Below are 18,919 nucleotides of genomic sequence, written 5' to 3' on the forward strand. Positions count from 1 at the left end.
GAGGAAGCAATAACCAACTATTTTGCACGAAGTCATATCCACGACTACATTGTAGCATTAAAACAATTACCTTGTTCGGGTATTTCAGTTCCGGAGTATAATCGCTACAAAAACAAATATTCTAAGTATTCACTAACCTCATTATAGTGATGTTCGGTTATTTCAAAACAACTCGAGGACAGTAATGACAACCGCACAGACGCCTAGAAGCCAATATACTGTCAAGCACATTGTATCTTCTACTTACAAAGATTTGGCCATAGCAGCACATTAGTTAACCCGGGATCGGCAGTATAGTACACATCGCGACACTGTTAGCGCGAACACGACATCGGCGCATTTTCGCATTTTACTTCTAAATAGTATTAGCGAGCACGAAATGTTTTCGCTTACATTATAGAACTAAATAAGCTCTTTCCGTAGCAATATTAACTTGGATGACATACCTTGGTTTCAAAGAGAAAAATTGAAAAATACCGGCGATCGCTTGTTCGCGCTAACAGTGTCGCGCTCTGTACATTGCAAAGTACTGCTTACCAGTGTTGGACAAAATACTCGATTAAAAGTATTTAAGTTAAGTTACTAAATGCCCTGCTTCATGAAGTATTTAAAATACAACTCAAGTTACTTTCGCTGTAAAGTATCTTGAGTAGAGTACAAATACTTAGAAATGTATTTCAATTACATTTGAAGATACTTTCGTCTTCGTAATTTTTATCGGCGTCAGTGACAACGATAAGTATACAGGTGCGCAAATCTGATTTACCAGAATGGTTTATTAGCACGTAACAACCCCAAACCGGCGAAAACAAAAAAAAAATCGTAGGGTTATTTTATTCAGTTTAACTATAAAGAGCAGGATATTGTCATGGATGACAAATGATGAGGCGGCGAATAATTGAAGAAACTAAACCTTTATTGGGGCGAACTTGTGCTTAAAACAAAATAGAGAAAGGCCAGCATCGCAGGCGTTCACGTCGGAGAAACAGCAGGATCAACCACTGGGACCAGACTGACTCCGGATCGCCACGCGGAGCATCTTTTGTACCCGTGTGGGTTTCTGGAACATTCGGCGTAAAACGTTCGGCGCGTAGAACATTCGTGACTCGATCAAACGACAATGATCTCGAACTTACGAGAATGGAAAGTTGAAAGAATAAACAAAAGAAGAGTCCGCTCCCTGGAATCGAGCCCGGAGGCTCCGGGCGAGAGCCAAACGCGGCAATCATTTGGCCACGCGCTCGCTCGGCAACGCGCGTGGCAGTATCACTGATACATGCTACAAAACATTTTTGGACAGAAAGAATGATGTGGCTTTAGCTATTGGCCTCGAGACCCAGGCTGAATTGTGTGGAAGCGTGCTTTTGTTTATCCGTGGTTCTCTATGACGCATGTGTTGATTCCATCTGTCCGCAATGCGGGTGGAGACAAAGCATCCACACTAACAGTACAGAGCACGGACAGGGGTACAGAGCAGGAGCTCTTAGCAGTTGATTCCAGTGCACGAGCGTTGGATTGGCGCCTCTCATGGCTTCGGCCTCGCGAGCGTAGCATTCGTCTTGCTCCAAGTAAGTGTAAAACAAAGCGTAGTTCTTTTCATCACATGAGCCGTGTCGATCGAATCTCGAGGCGAATACTGACATCGCTGAATCCCGTATGGAAATCTTATATATGGGCCATATCTGGCCATATCAAACATTATATGATTATATACGGCCTATATACAGCCTTATCTGGCGTATATACAGACTTATCTTGCGTATATGCAGCCTGACATGGCGTATATACAGACTTATCTGTCGTATATACAGGCTTATCAGGCATATATACAGCCTGATATCGCCTATATACAGACTTATCTGGCATATATACAGACTTATCTGGCATATATACAGACTTATCTGGCGTATCTACAGACTTATCTGGTGGCCAATTTTCAATATATTAAAAAGTTAAAAAAGTAAAAAAAAATTCTTTGTTAGCAAACTCTGAATGACTCATTGTTCGCGAGCTAAATATTAGCACAAATAATCCTTAACTTCAGCTTTGACAAGCTTAAGTTTGAGATTATTTGGGCTAGTTTTCACGAGGATTTCAATGTAGCTTAATTATTTGAAAGTGTTAGCATTACGCCCGAATAGACGATTTGCTAAATCCCCCAAGCACCCCGGCCCGTACTCCAGGAATCATGGGGACGGTGTTTCTTCAGCTGTCTAGTGATCGAAAATTTTTGAGCAATTCTATGATTACACAGATTTGAGTGTAATTCGGAGTCACCTTGAACACGTGCTGTACAGAACCCAAATACCTGCCACACCACTTTTAAAATGTCCCGCCAATGTCAGTACTGTGCATTCCGTCCAACCTTCAACTGAATGAGCTGCAAACATATCTCTTACATTATTATCATTCTCGTACAGCTTCAAAGACGCTGATGTTAAGTTAGAAACGCTAAAAATGTCGTAAACAGCTCCACTGAATCCGAGCTAAATCCCGGTTTTGGTTGTTCTGACTTCTCGACTTTTAAGTAATTCCTGCTAAAACAACAATCACGAGAATGATAATATGGTAAGAGATTTCGGCGGCTCAGCTTGGTTGAAGGTTGGACAGAATGCACAGTATCATAAACGCTGCAATTGACGAGAAAATTTAAAAGTGATATGACAGGTACTTGAGTCCTATGGGACGCTTGTTCAGGGTGACTACGAATTACACTCGAAACTGTGTAACCATGGAATCGGTCGAAACTAGCGATCACGAGGGAGCTGAAACATCTCGTCGCTGTTCCTGAGTTCTTGGTTTCCTGGCTGCATCTCGTCCGGGGCCTGCGTTCTGCGGTCCCTGGCTACGTGTTGTCGAGCGCCCCGGCGAGGGTGCGAACCGCCATGGCGGACACGTCGACGGAATCTTCTCCGCCGCCGAAAGCGCACGCTTTCGACGTTGTCGTGCCAGTAGGCAGATCGGTGGACGATCTCATTGATGGGATATCCGCCATTGTGGGGCTGCCCGAAATTTTCTCGGCGCAGCACCTAGGAGGTACAAACTTCCAAGTCGTCGTCAACACCCGTGCAGCCGCCCTCAAGCTTCGTGAGGCCGGCAGCGTCTCCATCGCCAACCAGTCAGTCCCCATCGTGCCGACGGGTCCGCAGGTGACGAATGTGACTTGCCTCTTCCTGCCGACGTTTGTGCGCAACGACCAGCTCGTCCAAGCCCTGGCCCCGTACGGCAAAGTGATCGACGTCTCCTACGCAACCTACCACCCAACGGCGACTGTGAAAACAGGAACCCGCTTCATCCACATGGAGATGAAGGAGGCTAACCCCCTGCCCAACTTCCTGCGGGTCGCCGGACATCGTGCTACTTTTGACTACCGCGGCCTGAAGCGCGTATGCCGACGCGGCAGGCAGGAGGGCCACGTCCGGGCACAGTGTACGACGGGCTACTGCGACCGCTGCGGTGTCTTCGGGCACCCAACCGAGGGCTGCACTGCCAACTGTGGACGCTGCGGTGGAACCCACGCGACTGTGGACTGCACGGCCAAGAGAAGCTACTCCTCCATGGTCACCGGAATCTACGCCACCGATTTCCCGGCCCTGGACCCAGGAAACGCGACCCGTCCCATCGCCCCCAAAGCTCCGGCCGTACCAACCGTCTCCACCGTCGCCCCTCCGTCACCACCTGACGCCGCAGCCGCGGCCGCACCACCGCCTCTTCCGTCGCCGCCCCCACCCGCCCCACCTGAGCCAAGCCCGACCGGCTCGGGGGTGACTTCAGCCGAAGCGACGGACTCTGCCCGAACCGCCGCGGTTATTGTCGGCGACAACGCCTATGCAGCGTGGAGCCAAGCGTCGGGTGATGGCGAGGTGTCCAGCGACAGCGACCACCTCGTCATCGACGAGAACCCCGCTCCAGGTGGCCCCGCAGAGACACCGACCGACAGTATGGATACGACCACAACTGAAACACCGGAGTCCGACTCGAACCGACTAACGCACGAGGACTCGAAGCGTCCCCTCAGGAGCAGCGGTTCCCGCTCAACTGACAGTGGGGGCCCACGAGCCACGTGCCCCAAGAAACCGCGAAAGTCCACCCCCCCGCGTCGGGACCCCTCTCCAGCATCGTCCGACAGCTCCACGTTTTAAGCAACACGCCGGCGTCCCTATCCCCCTTTTTACTTTATACTGGCCACACTTCGCATTTTATCCCTGAATGTGCGGGGCTTTCGAAACCCAGCGAAGCAAACTGAAGTGATGCATTTCGCGAGGATGCAGAACTGCGATTTTCTGTGCTTGCAAGACACCAACTTTGCCCGCTTCCGTGACGTTGCGGATTTCGAAGCCCGGTTTTCTGTGACTGCTTTTTTTTTCTTACGCGCCGCGTCGCGCGACGGGCGTGGGCGTGGTTGTCTGCAATCGCAGTCTGCTGCGCAATGCCACTTACCTTTTTGATACGGAGGGAAGGACTCTTCGTTTGGACTTTTTCTTTGGTGAACGAAAATTTCGCCTCGTCACTGTCTACGCACCAACTGTATCGACCTTCCAGCACGAGTACTTCCGCAGCCTGGACGTGCATCTACTCGACACGGGCCCGTGCTTTTTGGTTGGCGACTTCAATTGCGTTCTGGACTCTAACGCCGACGTTCGGGGTCCTGGTAAGGGTCCCTCAACCTGGTCCGCCCGTGAACTTCGGCGGCTTGTGAGGCACTTCGACCTCGTAGACGGGTGGTCCTTACTGCATGGATCCACCCACCAGTCGACGTGGAACAGAGGGGCTTCGGGAAGTCGCATAGACCGGCTGTATTTGCCTCGCACGCTATCTGCCGCGCTACAGACCTGTACTGCGGTGGACTTTCCGTCGTGCCCAGAAGAGATTTCCGATCACCGTCCGCTACTTATCAAGTTCTGCTTCGACTCTGCCGTCGCACGCTCCTCACGTCCGTGGCGTCTGGATTCCAGGATCCTCCACGACGAGACCACGCGCCGCACGCTAGGCAACCTGGTCAAGGAGTCTCTAGTGGGCGTGCGCCCAGAGCCGGCGTCTTGGGACCGCCTAAAAGGTCAATGGCAAAGCTTCAGCATTCTGATGGGACGGCACCTCCGCGAACGGCATCGAGGGCATCTACAAGACACTATCCTCCGAATCCGTATAGTCCGCCAAGGGGGCGCCTTGACCCCCTTCATGAGGGCGTACCTCGACCGACTGCAGAGACGCTACGAACGATACCTTCGGTGGGACTCCACCGCGGCTACTGTCTTGCAGGCTCAGGGGAGCCCGTCGGTCCACCCGGAGGTACTGCGCTACACCCATCGCACAAGCCTACAAGCCTTTGAAAGACAGCAGACGCCCTCCGCATCGGGGTCGCCCGGCCACCTTGACAATGGTCGCTTCGCAGCCCACTTTTGATCGCTGGCCCAGTCGGACGCGCCGGTTGATCGCTATTCGGTGTCCTCGCACCCTCTCCTCAGCGGCCTCCCCAAGATCTCCGCCGAGGATGACGCGGGCCTGCGGCGGCCCCCGTCCGCGACCGAGCTGTGGAATGTTTTGAAGCGGATGAAAAACGGCTCCGCACCAGGACCGGACGATCTCCCAGCGGAGTTCTGCCGCACGTTCTGGCACATTCTCGGTAACTTCTTTACCGCTCTCGTGCGGGTCTACTTTGAAGACCTCCTCCTACCGCCATCCTTTCGGCTGGGACGGATTGTACTCATCCCCAAGGCGGGTGGTGACCATGCCGACCCTGGGGCATGGCGCCCGATAACGTTGTTAAACAGTGACTACAAGCTCCTCGCGGCGACCCTAGCCTCGCATCTGCAAACTTTCCTACCGGAGCTGGTAAAACCCCGACAGACGTGCTCGGTGTCGGGCCGCAGCATACATACTTTGACGACTCTCACTCGCGACATCCTGGAGTTCACACGCTCCCGACGGGCGAACGGGCTTTTCGTGTCGTTGGACCGAGCCAAGGCGTTCGACCCCGTCGAGCACCAATACCTGCTCGGTGTTCTCGACGCGTTTGGCTTCTCCTCCGAGAGTGGTGAGCTGTTCGCAGCCTTGTACAGTGACTTGCGGAGTGACTTGTTCCTGAATGGCTCCTTAGTGGCACGCTTTCCGGTAACGCGAGGAGTTCGGCAGGGGTGCCCGCTGTCCCCGGTACTTTTCGTCTTCAGCTTAGAGCCCTTCCTGGTTGGAGTCGACAGGCACCCCAGCATAAGCGGACTTGCTCTACTTGGGTCCGGCGAGCTTCGCGTCTCGGCGTATGCGGACGACGTGACCCTCTACCTCGCGACGAAGACAGCCTGGTGAAGGCCCTCCGACTCTTCGACGAGTACGCGTGCCTCTCCGGCGCACGGTTGAACACTGAAAAAAGCAAATCTCTCTGTATCGGTGCTCCCCCCCCCCCCCCGTGCCCGCCATCTCTGCCGCGAGCCCAGTCCGTTACCATTCGTGGAATCTCGTACGACGCCTGCGGCGTGGCTCCGGAGACCTGGGCCAACCTGCGTCAAGAGATCATAGAGAAGGCCGCTGAGGCTGGCCATTACACCTTCCCCATGGCTGTGCGGCGGTACATTGTTCAGACGGTTTTCTGCGGAAGGTTGTGGGATGTGGCCCGCGTAGCCCTCCCGCCGCGCCCCTTCATCCTCCAAGTGCGCTCGGCGTTGTTTACCTTCTTCTGGAACAACCGCACAGAACTCGTGAGGCGCTCCCGCTTATGCCTCCCCCGCTGTGAAGGAGGGTGGAGCTTTACGTGCATCGAGCTGGCAGCGCCCATACTGGCCCTGAAGACAACCCTGGCAATCCTTGACGACCACGACAACCCAGCACGGCCACTCACGCTCTACTTCCTCGGCGCCAATAACCGTCTTTTGGGAGACTCTCTTCCGAGCCCTCTCGGAAGAGAGTCCCTGCATTTTACAGGTCTACCGCCCCCTGCATTTTACAGGTCTACCGCGGATCCCTTCGACAAGCTCAACGTCCACGTGTCACGAGAGGAGATACTCGAGACCCCGGCGTCTAGGCTTGTTGAACGCCTAGTGGTGGCAGACCAACCCCCGCCGCCGCCGGGCACGGTGCAGCCGTACCCGTGGCTGGCACTGACGTCGTCCACGCTGCCGGACCACGTGCGCGACTTTGAATGGTTAAAGGGTTGGGGTGTCCTCCCAACAAAAGACAGGCTTTTCCGCTGGGGAGTGGTACGGGACGCACAGTGCGTCAATTGTGGTGCAATAGAAACAAACGCGCACGTCGTGAGAGAGTGTGTACCGGCGAGGGACCTATGGCGCATAATACAGCGCTCGTTTCGAGGTCTCAGGGTGGACGTATACGTCACACAAGGCCGTTGCCCGCGGGGCGCCTTTGCGCTGCTACTAGTGGCAATATGTGAGTGGGTGCTGTGGCGAAACCGTTGTGTCGCGAGGGTCCAGCGACAACGACGCCGCGCGTTGTGGCCGCTGTTGTGGGACATCCGAAAAGAACTCACCGCCTACCTGGACGACCAGCGGTTCTCCCTTGGCGAACAAGAGTTCCTCCGCCGGTGGTCGTGCCGCTACCTTTGTGTGGTGAGGGGTCGCGCAATGATAAACTTTTTACTGTTTAATGGGCCTTAAACTCTAGTTGATACTACAGACCAGTCCCCCGCGAGACCGTTGAATATGTTTGTTGCGTGCAGCGAGCGTGCATTTTTGTGGAATAAAATTTTCTGAACAGCTGAAGGATCACCGTTTCCATAACTCCTCGAGTGCGGGCCGGGGCACTTGGGAGAATTGTATACAATAAAAAGATATAAAGTGCTGATTTCAGGCTTGTGTCCTCTTCAACTTCCTGGACAGATCTGGAATTTCCTTACTTAGCCAGATCTGGGATTTCCATACCTCGCCAGGGGTATCAGGCTATATGAGGCAGATATACCATATCAGGTTATATGTGGCCAATTTTTGATATGGCCATATCTCAAATCTTCAGATGTGGCCAGATATAAATTTTTTGTAAGGGATATCACGTCCTGCGGCGCACCTTAGACACATCAGTTAACTACAATCCACAGTAGGGGCGAAGCTCCTTATGGTCTAGCCTTGTCTGGTGTCCGTGTTCACATCGATTGCCATCCCATCTGCCTTCTTAAAAAAAAAGAAAAGAAAATGTTTGTGCAGTCGACAGGATTCTAACTTGTGCGAAGAGACCCAAATGGATTTCTAGTCCATTGCATTAACCACTCGGCCATTACTGCGGGACGAGTAGGGGGCTCTGAGATGTGGTAGTAACTCAAGAGCTGGGGATGTCATGAATGAAACGTTGCATGTAGCCGCTCAACGTCTATACAGGGGAGGGCGCTGCGGTCAAATGCGTATATAATTGCGTAAAAGTATGCATAGATTGGCGCAACGTTTATAAACGAGCGGGCGCTGCGGTCAAATGCTCAAGTGCGTATATAACCGCGTTCCATACCACACATTCCATACCAACGCAACCCGGAACTCAGCACTAGCTGGGTGGTTTCATTTGAAATCGAACACGCTTGTCGGGGTGGGTCTTTCGATTTAAAAAAAAAAATATATGTAATTTCCCCACTTCTGAAAAGAACAAAACCGCTTTTCAAAAATTGTTTTAAAAATATTTTGCTCCACAAAAAATTATTGAGTGGAGCAGGGTGAAAATCTGTTTTTTCCTCCGTGATTTTTCTACCCAGTTCTGTACGCTGGTATGAATACGGGAAGCATACAAAACTCACAGTAATTTTTTGTGCTCTTGTATGTTATTTGGACTATTTTTTAGTTCAAAGAAAACTACTTTTGTAGTTTTGTTTATTGAGGTAAAAAATGCCAAACATCGCCTCTTTGACAATCCGGTGACATCTTCAGAGCCTTGTAACGCATGAGTTATTATATTTGTCACTTATTAAATACTACGCGGGTGTAGCCCTATACATGGGCTATCGACGGGCATAAGTTTTGTTTATTTTATTTTCACTGAATGTTTTATATAAAATTTGAAATATCGCCGAAAATGAAATTAACCGATATTTTGAACTCACTTTATCAAAAAAGGCCATTTTTTATTTCGTTCAAATTTTTATTATTGCTGCCGATCATATGAGCTTTCAATTGGCTTGATGTGATCTCCCCCTTTTTTGTTGTATGTTCTCTAGATGTGATCTAAATCGCTCCCACGTGACAATGCGGTAACAACTTCAGAGCCTTGTAACGCATGAGTTATTACATTTGTCGCTCACCAAATACTACGCGAGTGTAGCCCTATACATGGAATATTGACGGGCATAAGCTTAGTTTATTTTATTTTCACTGAATTTTTTATATAAATTTGAAATATCGTCAAAAATGAAATTAATTGATATCTTCAACCCACTTTATCCAAAAAGGCCGTTTGTTATTTCGTTGATTTTTTTTTATTATTTCTGCCGATCATATGAACTTTCAATTGGCTTGATGCGATTTCCCCCTTTTCTTGTTGTATCTTCTCAAGAAGTGATCGAAATCGCTCCCACGTTCTCTGAACGGCCAATCGCAGTTTCCGCAGGTCGGCTTCGCTGCAAAGAATATACTGCTTATTTGTGTGTTCAAATGCAGCGGGTAACTTCATTTCGATTGAGAACACTCGTGCTTAGCTACATTGTATTTTATTAATTTTTAATGATGACAACTGACATGCCTTAGTCTGATATTTAGCGGTGCTGCGGATGTTCCATTATTCGATGTTTAAAGCCAGGGGAAAATGGCGGAGAAAACGGAATGAGCTCTTCATGTAGCCAGACAGGGGTTATATACCTGTACAATCTTTGCAATAAGCTCGGTGCGACAAAGTGGTGAAACCAAAAGTCCACAGAGACAATAAGTGACTGCTTCCGCTGCAGTCTGAGCATGTGGGAATCCTTGCTTCTTGGCATCAGAGATATCGATCAGTCTTAAACAAAACCAAACACTTTATTTTTTTTAACTGCACACACTCGTTCAAACAAAAGGGCCACCGGCTCAGGTTCTCGCTTTGGCTCCAGTTTTCGTTCTGTCCGTCTAGACTTACCACGCTGTTGAACTTCTCGGGTACATCCGACCGCTGCGGTACAAAGTTCAGCTCGCCCCCGTGCTCGATCGTCTCCACAGGCAAGCCGATGCCGTTGTCAAAAAGTTCCAATATTGCGTTGCTCGTGAACTGGACTATTTAAAGCACAACAACATATTGTTTTACAACTGCATCCTAAATATATTAGCGTTAATTAAAAAAGTGACTATTTATCGCCAATTGGTGTTTGTGTTCTGTAAAAAATTGTCTTCGCTTCAAGTAAACTCAGTCCGTTTTCCTCACTTTTTTTTCTGCAAACTGCTTTTCCTTCTTAAAGAGGGGCATGTGATATTACATATTTTTGATATACACGCTGACAATAAAGAACAGGCGATTACATGATTATTTCATCGCACGCGACAAGACACATCATAGATTGGCGCCCGTGCCGGATGCTTCCTGGGTGTAACGAAGATCGGCCTATAGCGCGAAGGGCCGGGCGTGCTGTACGTGCCTTACAAGCTGTGTATAGCACAAACAGATATATGACCCCGGTCTGGCTACATGAAGAGCTCGTTCCGTTTTCTCCGCCCTTTGTGCCCTGGCTTTAAACATTGGATAATGGAACATTCGCTGCACCGCTAAATATCAGACTAAGGAATGTCAATTGCCATCATTAAAAATGAATAAAATACAATGTAGCCAAGCACAAGTGTTCTCAGTCAAAATGAATTCAACCGCTGCATTTGAACACACAAATAAGCAGTATAGTCGTTGCAGCGAAGCCGACCTGCGGAAACTGCGTTTGGTCGTTCAGAGAACGTCGGAGCGATATCGATCACTTCTTGAGAAGATACAACAAGAAAAGGGGGAAATCGCATCAAGCCAATTGAAGGTTCATATGATTGGCAGCAATAATAAAAATAAAATTGAACGAAATAAAAATGCCCTTTTTGGATAAAGTGGGTTGAAAATATCAATTAATTTCATTTTCGACGATATTTCAAATTTTATATAAAAAAATCAGTGAAAATAAAATAAACTAAAATTATGCCCGTCAATATGTCATGTATAGGGCTACACCCGCATAGTATTTGGTGAGCGACAAATATAATAACTCATGAGTTACAAGGCTCTGATGTTGTCACCGCATTGTCACGTGGGAGCGATTTCGATCACTTCTAGAGAAGATACAACAAAAAAAGGGGGAAATCGCATCAAGCCAGTTGAAAGTTCATATTATTGGCAGCAATAATAAAAAAACTGAACGAAATAAAAAATGGCCTTTTTTGCTAAAGTGAGTTCAAAATATCGGTTAATTTCATTTTCGACGATATTTCAAATTTTATATAAAAAATTCAGTGACAATAAAATAAACAAAACTTATGCCCGTCGATAGATCATGTATAGGGCTACACCCGCATAGTATTTAATAAGTGACAATTATAATAACTCATGAGTTACAAGGCTCTGAAGATGTCACCGGATTGTCAAGGAGACGAAGTTTGGCATTTTTTACCTCAATAAACAAAACTACAAAAGTATTTTCCTTTGAACTAAAAAATAATCCAAGTAACACACAAGTGCACAAAAAATACTATGAGTTTTGTATGCTTCCCGTATTCGTACCAGCGTACAGAACTGGGTAGAAAAATCACGGAGCAAAAAACAGCTTTTCACCCTGCTCCACTCAATAATGTTTTGTGAAGCAAAATATTTTTTTAAAAAATTTTGCAAAACGGTTTTGTTCTTTCCAAAAATGGGGCAATTAAATATATTAAAAAAAATCAAAAGACCGACCCTGACAAGCGTGTTCGATCTCAAATGAAACCACCCAGCTATGAGCACTAAAAAAACAGCGCCATCAGCACAACCTATGAACAAAATCAGTATCATGAGCACCACCAGAGCATCGCCCCAATCAACATCATTCACCACGTGGAGATGCGGTCCTTTTTTTTTCTATATGGATAGTTCACTATAAACGGATTAAGAATACGGATATGAGTGAATGGATAACAAAGAAAACGCACATAAAAGCCACGGCACAGGTCGCACCTTCTTCAAGTAGGTTACGTTCAGAAAGGCATTCAACGTTGGGGGACGCTTAGTTGGGATTTTGAGAACTCATCCAGTTTTTAGTTCGTTTCCTGCCCTATTCTCTGATTATCAATGTTCGCTTACAGATAGTGTTCGCGAGAGCAATAAGTGACGGACTGGCGACTAAAGGAAAATAAACAAAAGAAAACATCGACGTTTCGCCGCAGCAGGATTAAATATAAACTAAGCAAAACAAATATGTCATTTTTTTGTGTGGTTAACTTCCTTTATTTTCTATTTGTTATCTTCTTGAAACTCAAGTCTGCATTGTTGTCGTAACCCGTTTCCCGGTCTGCATTGTGCCCCAGTGCGGCAATCTTAACTTTTGTTAAAACCACCCATTTTTTTTCAGGATGTTTTGGGAGAAACTCTCGGAAACAAAAGCCGCCTTTGGAAAGGCAAGGGGATAACCTTCATTGTACAAACTTTGGGCTGAAATATGAGTCACAGTCGGCAAAAAGACGGTTTTTTTTTTCACGAGCTCAATCAAAGTTACCTTAGCTAATCGGAGCTAGCAACAGGATTTGCTTGATCGAAATAATGTTAACGTTTGCTCGTGCCACGCTTACGCCAATTCATACCGAAAAGCTAAACAAACTGTAAAAATATTTAAAAAAAGTAAGTGAGATAATGATTAAAAGGTACCCAGAAATGTATTTAAAATAGAGTATCAAATACTCTCGATCAAGAGTATTTGCAAGATACCAAAATACTTCAAAAAGTATTTGAAATACACCATCTTGAGTAGAGTATTTGATATGGACAGAAGTCTGCTGCTTACACGACTAAGTACTTTTACAATACTAATTGATCTCAAAATGACCAATGTTGGGTATTGAATTAAAGATATTTTAGTTATCCAGTACGAAATTTCGCTGCCCGTGCTCGAAGTAACGTAATGTAAACCAACTTAAAATTAATTTACATTCTCACGATTTTTTGCAATAAAGAGGTTTTAATACTTTTTTCGAAATATGTTCGCGTTATGGAAGAATTTAGTATGGAGGTTATTTAACTATGTTTCATGCTGGTAAACTTTATCAGAAATAAAACGGGATTTTTACGCAAAGCATATCTAAAACATACTTTTGAAGCAATCTGAGTGAAGAGTACGCTGTTCAAACTACAACGTTTTTATCTATGCCCGGCCAATGATAAAATGCAAAAATTTCCCCACGCTTCTTGAACGACACTCCTAATGACGAAATATTAACTTTTTTTATTATTTGACCGGATATTTTAATCTGCTGCCAGCGTTGTTGAAATATGCCTGCTTTGACGTGGATGTGTTCTATTACGCCAGGGGTAAAGACAGTCACCTCCGACCAAGGGGCTTTGTTCAGCGTACGGAACACCGAGGGGAAATCCCAGGTTTAGAGTTTGGAAAAACAAATCGACTCTGAATTGCAACTTCCGGCTTACAAAATACACCGTGCGCCAGTTATGAGGACGCACGCGGCACTGTTTTGTGCTATAACTGCGTCTAAATTGTCAGGTATGCCACACTTTAAATACTGAACTGCAAAATTGATGTCGTCTAACTCGCGTTGCCGTCTCTTGAGAGGAAACGGCTTAACTGAAATGTTTTAGCCAAAAGTTTTAACGTTAGCATTTTTTACATAATGAAATACCTCTGATTGGAAAAATAAGGGTGCCTTTATGCGGGATGTGTTTAGGGTGATGACATCTGACCGTTCCGGTCACAATGATTATTTCCCTTTTTTTTTTGTTCTGGAGTGTGCAGAGATGCGTCTTCCGGTACGAGCTCCTTGCATTAACTGTGCCGCGGTGTCATATTCTTACCGTCTATCTTTCTTTTCTTTTTCCTTTGTGCGCGTGCTTTTGACATTTCGTACTTTAAAAATGGCCTCACCTGCGACTAATATGATCAAAACAATATTGCCTTTAGCAGGTTAACGATCTTCTGTGACAATCGGAATATTCGGGAACGTTTATGAACATAGCTCTGCCTTCGTCAGTATTCATTATTTCTGTAGCCAAAATGGGATTGTATTTTTTATAATTATATTTTAAAATATCATTATATTTTATTATAATGACAAATTATATTTTAAAATATCATCATGTTCGGTGAAACGTTTAATTAATTTCCCCGAAATATACGTACATGTACAATCCTATGAAGTAAAATTCTACCAGCAAATGAATAGAACAGAGGCGAGGTGAATATAGTGCGTCCATCGTCCACTTCAGGCGAAAATTGGAAGTAAATGCACATCCACTGTCCTCGTTAACGGTTCTTCGCCGATACTTCAATCAAAGGCATAGAAGTCTCGCAAAACATCGTGAGTCATTCATCAAAGGAAGAGCCCGTCAACTTTTTATGAGTGTACGATGCCGTTGGGAATGCAGAAACATTTCTGCGGTATATGTTATTCGGGAAATTTAGCTGCACCCGTATAAGTAATTCCCCTCGATGAATGGGTCCAGCTGTCACATGAAAGATTCTGCTTCCTCTAACATTAGAACACCCCGTGCGCGCCCACCAGGTACGCATCAAGACACCTTTTGCAAAATCTAAATCCGGCCTTTTTGGGGTCCAGGTCATTATGCGCACCTGGGGCAACGAGAAGCTCAGCGGCAGCGGGATTAGCTCGGGCATGAGGTGTGAAGGTTAAGGGGGGTTCGGAAGTGTTCGATTGTTAAGGGATTTGAGGGCTCGTGGTATTATTAAGAAAGAATTATTCAGAACGTCAAGTGTTCTGTTTTTGTCAAGTACAAGGACAGTTCACTATTGCTAAATACGAATACGCTCTCACATTTCAATAAACATAGCATATTTTCTACATACACTTGACACGGTTTCCCGTTAATGGGGACATCTCTTTTGAAAGCAGCTGAACGAAACCAAAAAACTACGTTATTCAAATGTCGTATGATGTTGACTTCACCTCAGCGTTAACCCGTACACTTAGAAGTCCATCGGTTTAAAAGCTTTATGAAGAAATTTTAATAACCCTCTTTCTGAAACGACTTCGGCGCTCAAAAGGTTATTCCGCTTCTAAGGAGTGGTTTTAACGGCGTATATCTATAAGCTATGCTTCGGTCCAGCGTAAGGTGGATCCGGGTTTACTGTGCACTCCACATGGTGGTTTGCCTTGTTTGCGGGGTAGGCCATAAACACTGAGATGATGCTTCAGAGCTGATAATCCAATAACCATTGATACGCGTGCAGCTCAGAAACCTAAGGTTAGAGCTCCAACGAGCTGGTGGTGGTTAACCACTTGACAAAAAAAAAAAAAAAAAAAACCCTGAGACTAGGACGAGAAGGGACGCACAAGCTCAAAGTTGAGACTTTGTGTTTCTGTGTCCCTTCTGGTCTCAGTCTCGGAATTCTTAGTCAAATGTTCAAAAGCCTATTTGTTCTCGAGTTCCTTGGCTAGTTTGTTTTATCGCACAGACTTTTCTTTTTATTCCGGAAAGGCGGCTCAGCCACAGGGCACAAAATAGTTAACTGTTTTAGATGGTGTTGTTGCTGACCTTCTCAACTTAATGCCTTGAATGCGTATCTGCCCTCTGAGCACGTGGGAAAACATTGCACGTAATTGAGCGACTTTGCTTGTTTGGTGTGTGTGTGTAAACATTTAGCCCACCATAAAGACAAACTCCAGTAGAAGCAAGAAGGCTCGCCATCCGTCATGAGGGGAATGACTACGATAAAACGCATAGCAGGCTACTTGCCGGTTGCGTATCACGTGAAACGCTTCGGTATCGCTCTAATTCGGTGAAGCTTGTCTGACTCGTTCGACGCGTTCGGTAATGGCTGGTCTGCCTTGGTCTAAACGCGTGGCATGTACACTTGCTAGCTGTTCCTGGAATGAAAGTACCGCCAACAATCGTGGTTAAAAAAAATATCGACATATCAGTGCCGAGCTAGGGTGTGATGTCTTACGTGAGTCATTCCTGGCTCAGCCAATCAGCATAGATGTAATCCCTGGCTTCACAAAGGCCTTGAACCACGAGGCGCAAGACGGTTCACATTAATCCGACTTTGCCTGAAAAACAACACAATATCATGTATAAACAAGTAGACGGTGCGAATTATAAAACAGACACGACCACTTGACTAAAAATAATATTTTAATAAAGAACGACTGCAATCAACATGTTCAATTCAAAGTCTTCATGCACCTCGGGTCTTCACTGAACATCGTGGTGTCGCTGCTTGTGGCGTGTACAAGTTCTTCTATACAACACCGCGCAATTCGGCATCGGAAACAGAAACACGTAACTAGCGTAGCCACATTACATTTATGGAGACTGAGAAAACGGGAAGTTTGCCTTAAGACCTTATCTCGTGTCTGCGCTGCAGATGTCCGCTTTGGCCATATTAGCACGATTAAGAACATGATTTACCTAACATCGCACAATAATGATTACACGACTACATGTCTGTACAGCCCTTGTTTATTTTAAAATGTACTTTGGGTGGGTATAAAAATCGGGATCTCTATAAACTTTAAACAAAATAATGATTACTGTACACTAAGATGATTTAGGTTGATTTTAATTAAAGTGGTGCTCGCATAACGTTTCTCGATGAGCCTTCTCATTTGGATAAAAAGAAAACAAAACACGGTAAGAATATAGACCTTCTAGTCATGAATATTTGATATAGGTATACTGTATACGTAATAAAACAATCCTCTTTGCTGAAAGTGAGCATGTCAGATAAGAATAATTTAAAACAAAATTCAAAAACGGGCTACGCCCGTTTTTCAATTCAATATTGAATACTGTCTTGAATTGAATTGAAGACAATATTTTTTACCTCTGTTGGCTCATTTTTTTTATTGTTTTTTTTTTTTGTGAAATGCGACGATCGCAGCTTGATTTTGGATCCATATTTTTAATGCCATATATAACTTCTTTTTAGTATTCTTTAAGCCGCAATCATACGAGTTCGAAATGTGTTTACTTTTATGTGAATTAAAAAAATTGCATCATTTGTGTGAACAGCCGCTTCTGGTCAAGGAACTTCCTTCCAGCGTGAAACCTCCACAAATAAATAAGAGATTTGAAGTTTGAATAAACAAGCTTTCACTGAACCAAAGTTATGCGGGCTTATAAATAAACCGCGCGTTAAGTAAATAACGCGAGTGATGGCCGTTTCACGCTATAACTTCGTTTAAAAATTCAGAGATGCAGAACTCGTAAAAATTTAACTGCGAAATAGAGGCTGTTTAGTTAATGGTATCGGCAGATGTCAGGAACGATGCCAGCTTTTCACGAAAACTTTAAATTTTAACTTATTTTTAATATTTACAGACACCACCTAGGTATTCGAGATAAATTTTATTTCACTTTTAACCAGACTGGTTAAAACGATTTCTAAATATCCCCAAAATATTCTGATTCCAGGAATCAATAAAACTGCATTCATACCCATACGAAAATGGTCTATGGTCGTCTATGGAAAATTATATGGCAGGCTATCACCCCTTATGGCCCTCTATGATCGGCCATAAAAATGCATAAAGATAGCTACAGCCAGCTATAGAAAAAGGCGTGCGGATGGGCTAAAGCGGGTGTATGACTAGTCTCATAGTTAATAAGTCGGTAGCAAACCGTATCAAAGAGCAATGTTCTGTCCGCCCAAGGATGCCCCCTTTCCCCACTTCTTTTTTTCTATTTACATTGAGTCATTTTGTCTTAAAATTATCAGAAAGAATGCCGTTTCTGGGTTCAAACTTAATTCATCCGAGGTGCGCATATTAGCTCACGCGGACGACATTGCTACCTTTTGTGTAAACCAAGAAAGCATAGTTGAAGTTGTGAGCACTGTCAAACGTTTTTGTTTTGTTTCTGGTAGCGCCGTGAATTCGAGTAAATGCTTGGTTTTTTGGCATGGCAATTGGCCTTCCACCCTTAACATTTTTGAAAATGTAAAGTGGTTAACCACTCCTGTTAAGTATTTGGGTGTTCCACTCGAGAACTATCGGGACAGCGAGCCCTACCGGCGTGGACAGGTCGCAGAGCTCCGGTGGAAGGCAGAGAAGTTCAGAGGTTGTGATTTTTTCAATTTTCCCCCATGCCAAAGTTTGCAATTTTTTTTTTTAGCAAACTGTGGTACGTGCTACAAGTTTTACACTGTTCAAGAGTTAACGTTGACAAATTGCACGGCGTTTTTGCCGTTTTTATTTGGGGCTCGACATGGGAACGTACGTGTCGTATGAACCTGTTCCGGCGCATACGCGACGGCGGACTAGGACTGCCACATTTGTTTTTGCGGCAGATTGTTAATCGTTTAATTTTCTTTCGCGACGTTAGTGACCCCTTTTTACGCACCGTTTGTCAATTCAGACTAAGTAGTTCCCTACCCGAGTTTATTGTTTCTGCGTCAAGTGAGCCAGGTGGTGTTTATGGTTACCTTAAAGAAGTGTTTGGGTCATGTCGATTTTTGGCAGCGCATTTTTCTTTAGATTACTTAAGCGAAGTGTCGCGTAAAAGGTTGTACAGAGACCTTTGTGATGTACTTCCAGTTCTTTTGTATAGAGCTGTGTATTGTGCAGGCCCAGGACAAGAGGTCTTAAAACGTGTTAAGAGAATGATGGTTAAGCCGGCTGTAAAGTCTTTCTTTTTTTAAATTGCACACCGGCACGCTAATTGTAAAGACGTGGATGGCGATGAAAGGAATCTTTGTCCCGCGGGGGGACCATTGTTTGCTGTGTAAATAACCTGAAACAATCGAGCACGTCTTTCTGGAGTGCTGGGACGGCGTCTTCCTATAGGACGTCCTCCAACGCACTCAGAAGAAAGACTTTTCGTTAGACGCACACGGCCTCAG

At 45.6% G+C, this 18,919-nt stretch overlaps 1 protein-coding gene and 1 pseudogene across 1 annotated transcript; both read left to right on the forward strand.

The window, feature by feature from the left end:
• The first annotated feature begins 2,885 nt into the window (after positions 1 to 2,885).
• On the forward strand, positions 2,886 to 4,142 carry LOC121833948 (bromodomain-containing protein 4B-like). The gene has a single exon (XM_042287662.1). It carries the CDS (start codon positions 2,886 to 2,888, stop codon positions 4,140 to 4,142), a length of 1,257 nt encoding a protein of 418 aa, XP_042143596.1.
• Positions 4,143 to 5,550: 1,408 nt separating this feature from the next.
• LOC121833949 overlaps positions 5,551 to 18,919 on the forward strand; it is a 107,364-nt pseudogene continuing 93,995 nt past the window's right edge.

Source organism: Ixodes scapularis, unplaced genomic scaffold (assembly GCF_016920785.2).
Source record: "Ixodes scapularis isolate PalLabHiFi unplaced genomic scaffold, ASM1692078v2 ptg000101l_1___fragment_3__unscaffolded, whole genome shotgun sequence".
Classification (NCBI taxonomy): Eukaryota; Metazoa; Arthropoda; class Arachnida; order Ixodida; family Ixodidae; genus Ixodes; species Ixodes scapularis.